The 12,465-nt window shown below is 35.8% G+C and overlaps 1 protein-coding gene across 4 annotated transcripts in view; it reads left to right on the forward strand.

Annotated features, from left to right (window-relative positions):
* LAMA2 (laminin subunit alpha 2) overlaps positions 1-12,465 on the forward strand; it is a 634,923-nt gene that overhangs the window by 302,041 nt on the left and 320,417 nt on the right. For all 4 annotated transcript variants that reach the window (XM_016956287.4, XM_054686299.2, XM_054686300.2 and 1 more), the window contains exon 12: positions 380-553. In XM_016956287.4, coding sequence (XP_016811776.1) covers positions 380-553 — 174 coding nt within the window. The remainder of the gene's footprint in view (positions 1-379; positions 554-12,465) is intronic.

The raw sequence follows: 12,465 nt of genomic DNA on the forward strand, positions 1-12,465 counted from the left end.
AACTGAAAGTCCAACTGTTTGATTAAGTGTATGTTATAACCGTTGTATGACTTTGAGTGAATTTCTATTTTTAAGAAAGTGGTATTTGGAACCACAATTTTTTTAAAAAGCATAGGTTCAATGAAAACAGATTATTACAGAATACCTTGGAAACTCCTAGAAACATCAAGGAAAAAAAATAAACAATGGAAGCCTATGTGAGTACATATAATATGTCTAATGATATTCATAATGCTCAGGTTTTTTTCTAAATGTTTGTAGTTTGGTTTTTTTTTTTTGTTTTTAATTTCCAAAAGTGGACACGACCAGGAACATGAAAGAGAAAAGCAGCTGATAGATATTTTTTTAAAATTAATGATGACTGTGTGTTTTCTCTAAGATACAAGATATGAGTGGCTGGTATCTGACTGACCTTCCTGGCCGCATTCGAGTGGTTCCCCAGCAGGACGACTTGGACTCACCTCAGCAGATCAGCATCAGTAACGCGGAGGCCCGGCAAGTCCTGCCGCACAGCTACTACTGGAGCGCGCCGGCTCCCTATCTGGGAAACAAAGTAAGTCCGCGCTTGCTTCCCGCTATTCTGCTTTAACTGACTGATCGTGAGAATGGGTTTTAGTTGGTAATTCTTTTAAAGAAAGACAAAATCAAATACACACTGAATTGGATTGCCAGAACCAGCTAAATCACATTGAGTTGGGCGTTTCTTCCATGTTGCACAAGACCTTAAAGAGCCACGGCATCCTTAATATGCAACTTTGTATAGCTGATGTTCTATGTAAACTTTTTGAATGGGCAAATAAATTAATGAAGCCGCTAGGATATTTTCGTAAAGCAAATTATAGGTATTGGAAGAAACTGTGTTGTGTTTATGTGAAAAGAGCTGTTTTCTGGAGTTGTCTATGGTGGGATACTTACTGAAGTTTTTCTCTTCGGTTTCTATTTCATTTCAAAACTGATACTCAAGAGATTTACTTTTCTTTCTACCTGATATGAATGTTAATTGGAAAAGAAATGTATTACATAACTAATTAAATGCTTGCCATGAGGCTTATGTAAACAACATATTTGCTGGAGCTCAGGCAGAAACTACCCTAAAAGTGCCAGATTGGAAGCACATGTTTGTTTTAAAGCCCACACATATGTAAAAACATACACAGATAAACAAATGTAGCAGCCTCAGAAATACAGGCTTATTTTTTTCTGTTGTGGATTACTTCTATCTAGATAGATATCCTGGGGTTTAGAATTTTATTTTATCTTGCCTAATACTTTGTTGGAAACAAAATTTGGTGACTTATTTATAAACGTGAATACTTGCTTGTTCTGTGAAAGTTAATACCTTCTCAGCTGATAGTTAAAATACCTGATCACACCAGAAGGTGTGATGGGAAAATCCCTTCCTAAATTAATGTTGTTTAAGCCTAGTTTACACCTAACAAAATATAGCATTATTTATGAAGAAATCATAATTGATTAAGCAAATAAAAGTATGTTTATAGTCAGTGGTTTTCTTGCATGACATGTGAGTATTGAAATAGAAAAACTTAGTATCTCATATGCTACTCAGTGAATGGGAACTGGTGGTGTTGGCTGGTTGAAACACTTTTAACTCATGGCCAGTTTCTTATATTTAATAGACCTCTGAATGCTATTACAAAAAATGTGTAAATGTCTAAAACACATTTTCAATGAACATGTATTTTAAGAGACAGAGTATGTTGCATAAAATTCAATAGCTGTAATAAAAATCGAATTAAGCTTTTATTTGCAAGGCCCTTTACAGCAAGAAGTCATTTTATCCTATTCTATTTAGGAAACTCTGGTATTCCCAAAAGAACAAAATAGCACATAAGACTTGAATTTCTACTGCTTAAAATTGCCAAAAAAATATAAAAATATACTGTCAATTAAAAAAAAAAAACTGAGAGCTCCAAGAAGAGCCTTAGGTCAAAATTGGATGAATTTCAGAGGCCTTATTTCTTATATGATGGCAACACTTAATTAAAGTAGCTTATAATAGAAATATTCTTTACCAGATTTTCCATCCTTTCTTCTTTGGTCATATGCATTTTTTTTTCTGTTGGCTGACAATCAAACTGACAGAAGGAAAGCAAGCAAATGGAATATTCAATAGAATCAGAACAAAGAATTTGGACATCCCATTAGTAGTTGTTGGTTCCCGAAGATAACTTCCCTTATCCTGGCTGAAATATTTTTCTTATAACCCACAATGAAGCTCTTCATATTCCCCTACCGATCATTTTCACATCAAAACACTGTTCTTGCCTGTGCTGCCGTTTCCATTCAGTGAACAAAATAACAGTAACAGGGTGTGCAAATTGTTTGAATATGGAGGACATTTTTAATGTAACGTGGAAGCCCTTGGTGGTTTACTGTCAGGCATCTCAGTATGAATGAAACAATTTGCCTTAATAACTGAACCATGTAAATTTTTGATACTACAATAATACTGCAAGCTCTCAGAAATTACCACAGTACATCTTAACTGTCATGTCACATCACGTAAATTATAGTCATGATGACATGCTTAGCTTGGTTGATTTAATATCTTGCTAAGGAAATGGAAAATTGTAGGGCCTTGTTGGTAAATTCAATAAAGCCACTTTTCTAAATAGTTGAGGCTAAATTCTTTACCAGTAATTGCTGTTCGAATTGGAACCATTGCCAGAATCTGACAGAAATAGCGTATCAAGATACAAGTGCATCTGCTTAAATATTGAATTTTATTTACATCCATGACCAGGAGTCTATGGTACATAATCCTTCCTCTGCTTTTTTAGTGTTATTTCCTAATTGGAAAAAATTATGAGATGCTATTAGCTTTTCCTAAATATTTATATACAGACTTTCAAACATTTTCCAAGTTGCTTGGTTATAAGGCTTCTTCTAACAGAAGGGCGATATGCTGTGCATGTTCTCTTATAATGGAGATGCCACATGCTGTTATTCTTTTTTTAGGAGCCTAATCCCAAATAATAAAAGTGGCTCACATGGGACACATTTTTGCTAACATGGATGTCTGCCTGGTTGTAATAAAACTCAAGAATACTAGCCAATTTAGCAAAGGAGTGCTTTGTATCCTGTGAAACATTTTTCACATTTTTACTGTTTTGGAATAATGAAGTATAAGTAAGTGATTATAAGTGTATGTGTGGATAATGGATGAGGCCTCGGAAAACTTAGCACGTTTTTATACTTTCTATTTTTGAAATTCCCACAGTCTCAGCTAGGAGTTATTCCTCAAATTTTTTCCCCTATGTACCAGTGAATATTTGGCACAACTGGCAGAATCAAGTGTTAATTTTCCCGCCTCGTTCTTGATAGTCAAAGAGAATTAAATCAGGCACCCACAGGGCTATCCTAGGTGCATTTCATTTTCAAAATGCTTGGCAAATGTTAATGCTTGGTTTTAGGGCATTTGTTTAAGCAACTAGGCAGCAGTGGAAAGAGCTAGAGGACAAAGAATCCTGCTGGTTTGCTGCAGGCTACAGCTATTCAGAAACAGTTTGGGAACTTCAGAGTTGGGATAATTTACTGCCCTAGTAAACTAAGTGCTACTGGAACATTGCAACAGTCATTTGCTTAAGGTTGCCCTAGTGGTCTGAAATAGTTAATGCAGCTTCCAAAAGCAATTCTCTCTGCATCTGTAAAGTTCTGAGAGAAGCTAGCTTGGCTTGTCTGCTGTTCCTGCATTACCATTAAGGTTTGAAATTCTCTCTCTGAATATTATTAAATTAATCTTATGTGATTTGTTCTTTACCAAAACCTGCTTATTTTCTACAGCATTATGCTGTCTTTCTGTTTCTAGCTTAGAGAAGCCTTTAAATTTGTTCATGTAGTTGCCAAGAATACCTATAGTCTAGTTTAAGATGCACATTAGGAGAGTCTGCTGACATAATAGCATCTGGCTTCTAAAAGTAATCTCTGGTAAACTCTTTTGTTTTGTTGTTCTTGCTTGACTTTCCGTTCTACTTCATGGATCTCAAATTAAAGCTATAGATTTGAAGAAGGAAATTGATATTTGAGATTTGTAGGACAGGGTAGATCTCATCATATAAAAGAAGCTCAACAAATACCTTGTAATTGATGCTACATGCTTAACACAAACAAACAAAACTCTAAGAAATTGTTTTTTTTAGGTTGCTCAGAAATGCCCATTGAGTTGGATTTGTGGGAGTTGAAAGATGAATTCTGTCTTGCTTTACAAAATAATTAAAAACTCGCTAACAAATATGTTCCACTCTCCTTTGAGCAGCATATTTTGTGACTTCTTTGCTCCATAGTCCTCAAAATTATTCAGAAGTGGAGTTCAAACCCCTCCTCACCATCCATAACTTCCTCCTATTTAAATCTTGGATTAAATGGGTTAGTTAAGAAGATCATTATGCAAGTGAAGAATGGCATGGCTATAAAAGTAAATAGGATAAATCAACTGTGGTTGATTTTTTATTCCATAAATCAGATCCCATCAAGACTAACTTGGCAATGGAGTAGAACCAGGAAGAAGGTTTGCTGCCTAGAATAAACTGAATGAATTTGTAAACCAAAAATAAAATTCTAAGACCCCTGACTGAACGGACCCCCTTCTTGGCCAAGGGAATCCCAAAGAAACCTAAAGAAACCTGAACATCATGGGAAGGGACGATTACACATTCCTCATTATACCCTGCTCCCTTTGGAGTTTAGACACCACAGACCAACAGTAACATTAAAACAGAGATTTTAAAACTGACTAGACAGACGCTTTACAGCAACAAGATACCAAATTCTAACCTCACTCTGGTATAGCATAACATAACAGATAGCAGGCCCTAAAAGAAATCAAAGTATTTTATACCAAAATATATTTATTTGACATATTCTGAAATGACCTTGCAGAGCTGTCTCTTGGGGAAATTTGCATTCTATAGAGAATCTTCTTCCCTTACTAAGTCTTTTCTGGAGAATCAGATACCTTTTAAGGTCTGGCAAGAGACATTCACCATCAGCCTGCTACTTTACCCTACTACCTTGAGGCTTTATCTACATGACAAGAACCATGGCTTCCACAACCCACTCTCTTAACTCAAGCTGACTTCAACTGTTCAGGCAGAATTTTACTCTTTCGACCAATTGCCAGTCAGAAAATCTTTGAATCCATCAATGACTTGGAAGCCCCCACCTCGCTTCAAGATGTCCTACCTTTCTGGGCCGAACCAATGTGTAACTTAGTACTGGTGTATGTCTTTGCCTGCAACTTTCGTCTCCCTAAAATATATAAAGCCAAGCTGTAACCCAGTCATCTTGGGCACATATTCTCAGGACCTCCTAAGGCTGTGTCACAGGCCATGGTCCTTAACCTTGCCAAATAAACCTCTAAATTGATTGAGACCTGTCTGATACTTTTTGGTTTACAAATTGTTAAGGATTAATGAGAAAATAAGTATTAAAAAACAAAAAAACATCAAGGACTGATTTATTTCCCATAGCTATGATAGAATCTGCTGTGTAAAAGTAACACAAATGCAGGAGCTCAAGGTCAAACATAGAAACCTCTGTCTTACATATCCGTCGTAACATTCTCTTGACGTTTTTCCTAATTAAATTTATAAAGCATTAGTTCTAATGTTAAAAATTGTTATATAAAAAGCATTTTAATATTCACATGCATTCTGCCTACAGTGTTTTACATTTTGTTTATAATTCGTCAACTGAACGAATACTAGATAGGAGAATATTCCATTTATTAAAAACTCTTGAGAAAAATAAAATAGCTTACTTGACAGTAATTTCAATATGAGTTGGTTTGTGATGTGGTTGGCAACAAAACTTACATAATCTAGGGCTACATTGGCAGGAATTTACTGGTCAGGACAAAGGAGGTAGTGTTTATACAGATTCTGCACAAAACACATGTCACCTAATATTATTATTTAATATTATTAAATATTATTAATATTTAGCTTACTTGTGAGTTTCTCTTTTTATCTTTGTTAATATACATGACCCAAGTCATCAGCTAATAAACCAAGAAATCCAAATTAGGAAGAAATAGAGCCAGGATTACAATCCAGATGTGTCTATAGCCCATTCCAGTTAAGCATTTTTTCAATCAGTTAAGTTTATTAGTTCTTGCAAGGCATTGATCTTTGGAATAGAGATGCTGAAGCAGCTTATTCAAAAGAAAGGGAACGGCGAAGATATGAATTTATAAAAATACAAATTAATGAGATGAATAACAAATGTCAATAGAGAGGACACAAATCCAACAAGTTTTTTAAATGGTTTCAAAGCTCTGGCAAGATTAATCAAGCAAAAAGTGGGTAAAACACACATAAACAATTTTAGAAATGTAAAAATGGGCATAACTGCAATTACTTCAAAAATAAACAAATAAGGAAGTATCAGAAAATAAACAAATTAAGAGTATTATGAAAATTTACACACAATAAATTAGAATACAATTTAGAAAAAGGAATATCCTTCTAGGAACATGCAACATAAAAAAACTGACTCAAAGAAAAAAAATCTATAATGTCAGATAAACATTAAAGTAATTGAATCAGCAGTCAAATAAACCTTCCAATGAAGTTAACTCCAAGCCTATTTATTTGCAAGTAATATCAATCAAAATTCAAAATTTTTAAAAAATGCAAAATTATACAAACTTTCCAGAGAATAGAACACTTGGGACGTACTCCTCAAATAATTGTATGTGGCTTGATATAAAATCTCGACAAGAGGACTATGAAGAAGAAAACCCCTACCCAAAGTCACTCATGAATATAGATGAAAATATCCTAAATAAAACATTAACAACCCAAATCCATCAGTTTATAAAAATAGTCAGGCTAAATTGGCCAAGTGGATTTTATCATCCGTGTTTGAGGTTACTTTAAAATTAGAAAACCAGTTTAACTAATTGACCATATGGCCTGATTGAAAGAGAAAAAAATCAATTATCTCAATAGACACAGAAAAAGAAATGGGTAAAATTAAACATTCTTCATGTCTGAAAAATTTTGAAAACTAGAATTGGAAAAGCACTTTAACTGATGAAGGCTATCTACATAAAAATCAATAGCAAATATCTTATTTAATATAAAATGTTTAAAGTATTAAGATCACAAACATGAAACAATTCTCACTATAACGACTCCCACTTAACATTGTGCTAGAAGATGTGGACAGTGCAGTAGATAGGAAATAAAATATATAGGGATCAGAAAGGAAGAAATAAAACTCACTTATAGATGATATACTTATCTGCTTGTAAAATCAAAAGAATCTACACACAAATTCTTAATCAGTGAGTCAATAAGGAGACTATATGCAAAATTAATATACAAAAGTCAATCATGTTTTTTTATATCAACAACACTTTTCAAAAAAAATTTTTAAGAGGCCATGTATAATAGCAATAAATATAAATAGTACCAAGGATTAAATTTGTAGGGAAAAGCCAATGGCCAAGAATAATCAAAAGAAATTATAGGCAGGGTGCCATGGCTCACATATGTAATCCCAGCACTTTGGGAGGCCAGCCAAGGCAGGTGGATCACCTGAGGTCAGAAGTTCGAGACCACCCTGGCCAACATGGCAAAACCCTGTCTCTACTAAAAATACAAAAGTTAGCCAGGTGTGGTGACAAGCGCCTGTAATCCCAGCTACTCGGGAGGCTGATGCAAGAGAATTGCTTGGACCCAGGAGGCAGAGGCTGCAGTGAGCCAAGATTGGGTCACTGCACTCCAGCCTGGGGCATAGAGCGAGACTCTCCAGAAATATATATATATATACACACATGTATATGTATACACGTATATATATGTTTATATATACATGTATATGTATACGCATATACATATATGTATATATATACATGTACACATATACACACGTGTATATATATGTGTACGTACACACATATACACATGTGTGTATATGTGTGTACGTACACATATACACGTGTGTATATGTGTGTACGTACACGTGTGTATATGTGTGTACGTACACGTGTGTATATGTGTGTACGTACACATATACACGTGTGTATATGTGTACGTACACGTGTGTATATGTGTGTACGTACACATATACACGTGTGTATATGTGTGTGTGGGTGTGTGTGTATATATATATATATTTAGAAATTCTAAAGGAAAGAAGTGGGGCTTTTTGGAAACGGATTAGGTCATGAGGGTTCTAATCTCCATGAATGGAATTAATGCCCTTATGAAAATCTTATCTGATATAAAGAGTTAGGACTTTAAAAGATATAATGATTAAGGCAAAATGCTATTAGTGTGAAAATAAACCAATAGATCTGAAAAAATAGCCCATAGATATTACATACATAGATGAAAACTTAACTTTTATTGAAATAGGCATTGCAGATCAATGACAATGGGATAGACCCTATACAGTAAATGGTCTGGTACCACTGATTATCTAGAGAAAAAAATAAAATTTCTGCATCCTTACTCCACATTATACATAAAAATAAACTCCCATTGAAACAAATCATAAATTTTCAAAAATTATGCTAAAGACAAACCTTTATAAAGACAACACATTGAGATTTCTGCTCCTGACCATAATTGAATAATAGTATCTAGATTTCCTTATCTACCTTAAACAACAACAAAGCCTGAGGGGGAAAAAATATGGAACAACAGTTTTTAGACACTGTTCCACAGATAGCATAAAACTGCGATCTCTGAAAAAGAGAAACAAATGGGGTGAGGTTTACAATTGCCCCAAGTTTATTGCCTGGGGACAGTCTCCAGGGTGAAGTGCATTGGTATATTGAGAAAAAAGCCAAACACAGCCTGGCCTTGCCAAATTGAAAGACAGAGGTTAGGGTTCATGGAGGCCAAGGCAGCTAGCATTTGTGAGGCAGCATACAAGGGAAGAGGAACCTGACCTGCACAGAGAGAGAGACGAGGAGAGAGCTGCAGCTATCTGCAAAGAGAAACCGGAGTACTGAGTTGCAAATATGTGAAAGAAAACTACCTAAGGCTAATGAAAGAATCACTAAAAAGTAGTAAGAGAAACAATTCCTGAGCTGATACAGGGCTGCTAATAGTTTATTTTCCTAACACCCAAAGTGGAATGTCTTCATAAGAGGGACTAAATTAGCTCCAAACTACAAGCTACTCTAGGTTCACCCCAACAAATCTTGAAAACAGCCTTAAAAGAAGTCAACTTATTCCAAATAAATTAACTGCATGCCAGAACAAAGTCCAGTACTATTTAATTACAACAAAATCCAGCACTCAACAATGTAAAATTCATGATGTTTGGCATCAAATCAAAAATTACCAGGTACATAAACAAGCAGAGCATATAAGCCACTACCAGGAGGAAAATCAATCAATGGAAACAGAACCCCAAATGGCAAGAAAATCATGTCAAGATATATCAGAATCAAATTATTAAAAAGACAGATAACTGGAAAATTGTAAAAGCAATCAGAAAAAAACTAACATGGCCAGGCGCAGTGGCTCATGCCTGTAATCCCAGCACTTTGGGAGGCCAAGGCAGGTGGATCACGAGGTCAGGAGTTCAAGACCAGCCTGGCCAATATGGTGAAACCCCATCTCTACTAAAAATACAAAAATTAGCAGGGCATGGTGGTGCACACCTGTAGTCCCAGCTGCTTGGGAGGCTGAGGCAGGAGAATCACTTGAACCTGGGAGGCGGTGGTTGCAGTGAGCCGAGATCATACCACGGCACTCCAGCCTAAGCAACAGAGTGAGAGTCTGTCTCAAAAAAAAAGAAAAAAAGAAAAAAAAGAAAAGAAAAGAAAACACAACAGGTGCAGAGGAACAAAGATAAGGAAGAATAGTCTCTTGTCAGACACTATATGGTATGGTCTGAATGTTGGTGTCCCCCTAAAACTTATATGCTGGAACCTAATGCCTAATGTGATAGTATTTAGAGGTGGGGCTTTTGGGGGAGTGATTAAGTCTTGAGGGCTCTAATCTCCATGAATGGGATTAACGTCCTTACAAAAGAGGTTGAGGATGCTGCCTTGCCCTTTCCTTTATGTGAAGGGGCAGCAAGGAGGTACCACCTTGGAAGCAGAGAGCAAGCCCTCACCACACATCAAATCTGCTGATGCCTGGATCTTGGATTTCCTAGTCTCCAGCACTGTGAGCAGTATATTTTTAATGCTTAAAAACTACCTAGTCCGTGTTATTTTGTTGTAGCAGCCTGAATGCACCAGTACACTTTGCAAGCCAGAATACAATACAGAGATATGTTAAAGTATTAGGAAAAAACAACGAAAGCAATCAAACGAACAAAACAAATACTATCAGTCTGTAATTCTTTACCAGGCAAAAATATCTTCCAAAACCGAAGAAAAAACAAAGATTGTTTCAGAGAAATAGAAGTTGAAAGAATGTATCACAGACTGATGTACACAAGAAGAAATGTAGAAAGTTCTTCAGGCAAAAGAAAAATGTTACCAGATGGAAATTTACTCCTACAAATAGAAATTAAGTGTATCAAACAGGTGAATAGCAATGCTTTGTCACTAGTGCCAGCTATCACAAGACCTCTAGCCAGTCATGTTTTCAGCTGTAGGGCCTAACACCATGGTTAAGGAATGGATACCTAAATACACAAACTTAAAGTAGAACTTCAAATACTTCCTGTATAAAATTTTCCCTCTGAAGTTTTAAAAAGAAAGACTGGGTTGTAAGAAGAGTATAAAAAAGGCTTGCTTCTCCAGCTCTCATTTCTCATTTCAAACTTAAAGAAAGAAAACCAGCACCAATTTGAAAGTGTTTCAATAAACTCTCAGTGTAAAACTTCACGTTGTTTTCTGTAGCTTTTCAGTAACTTCTTACACTCATGTTCTATGTGCGGCTCAGTGGGGAACTATCTGGATCCAGTGGATTGTTGGTTCTGACACACTAGCCTACGTGCATATGGGGCAACCCCCAACATGCTGGCCCCTGCCACTTGCAATAGATCAGACCCACCCCTTGTGGTTGAGTGAGGCAGTATTATGTCAATTCTAAACCTGGCATTTTGTTTACTGTTGTTGAGTGTTGTTGGTAGTGGGAGAAGAAAATAGGTCACAGACAGTGTGAAGACACAAGGAGAAGACAGCCATCTACAAGCTAAGGAGAGAGGGCTGCAACAGCTTAATTCCTTGTAGTGTTCATAAAGAACCAATCCTGCTGACAGCTTGATCTCACATAGCAAAATAATACATGACTTTTTTTCCTCCTTGATTTCCATGAGAATTGGGTGAAAGCTATTACTCATATAAGCGGATGACCTGATTCTCTCATTTTTGTGGTTACCTTTGATTAGTGTTTTGGTCTTTATGCGTTTCACAGACCTGATTCAAATGCTGGATCTCTGCTTTATTAGCTTTGTGATCTTGGACATATCCCTTAATCTAGTTGAGCCAGATTCTCATTATCTGCAAAATGAGGGTTCTAGCACCCCTCAGAATTGTACAAAGCTCTTGAAAATGTCCTTAGCACACAGAAGCTGTCCGATAAATGCCAATTGCTTTATGAATTTCTGTAGTTGTATGCTGCAGTAATTTATTTTGGAGATCTTCCTTATATCAGTAAAAGACATTTGTTAAAAAACACTTTGTCACCTGTCTGACATAGTATCTGGTGGTAGTAAGGTTAAGACATCATTAAAAATTAAAATGGACAATCAGAGAGAGTTAATTTTAGCAAGTACGTAGATTATATGCCTTTAATGGCAGCTTTGCAGCAAAGTGCAAAACATAAATAAATCAGTTAACCAGCTTTGTGAAATACCCACAGAGTGTTTTAGACTTTATTTTGAAGGTGCCAAATTAGAGCTAACATGCATCGCTTCATGTCTTCCCAAGAAAATTACATGACAAACATCTAACTATCTCTGCTTCACTGACAACCTAGCAGTGAAAGGGATTTGAGGTTTGTGCCCATCAGTAACTAATTAGAGAAGTAAATGTTATAACTAGTCAGTATTCTGTGGCTACAATGTGGCAAGTTAAAATAATATCCTTAAGGTGGGCGTTAACGCAATATGACTGGTATCCTTATGAAAAAAAAAAAGGGCAATTTGGAGATAAACACACAGACAGGGTAAACACCATGTCAACATGATGATGGCCATTCACAAGCAAAGGAGAGAGGCCTGGAACAGATTCCTCTTAGCCCTCAAAGGGAACTAACCCTGCCAATACCTTGATTTCAGACTTGTAGCCTCTAGAACTGTGAAACAATACATTTCTGTTGTATAAGCCACCCAGTCTATGGTATTTTATTATGGCAGCCCTAGCAAACCAATACAAATCATAAAACATCAATTATTTTTAAAATCTCATAATTTTCATTCTTGTTATATATATATAAAACAAATAAAAGGTGAATCTCTCTAATGTATAAAGAAGTTAAAGAAATTGATAACAGAAATGCCAGCAGTCCAACAGAAATGAATGAG

The sequence above is a fragment of the Pan troglodytes genome, chromosome 5, assembly GCF_028858775.2.
Source record: "Pan troglodytes isolate AG18354 chromosome 5, NHGRI_mPanTro3-v2.0_pri, whole genome shotgun sequence".
NCBI classification, from domain to species: domain Eukaryota; kingdom Metazoa; phylum Chordata; class Mammalia; order Primates; family Hominidae; genus Pan; species Pan troglodytes.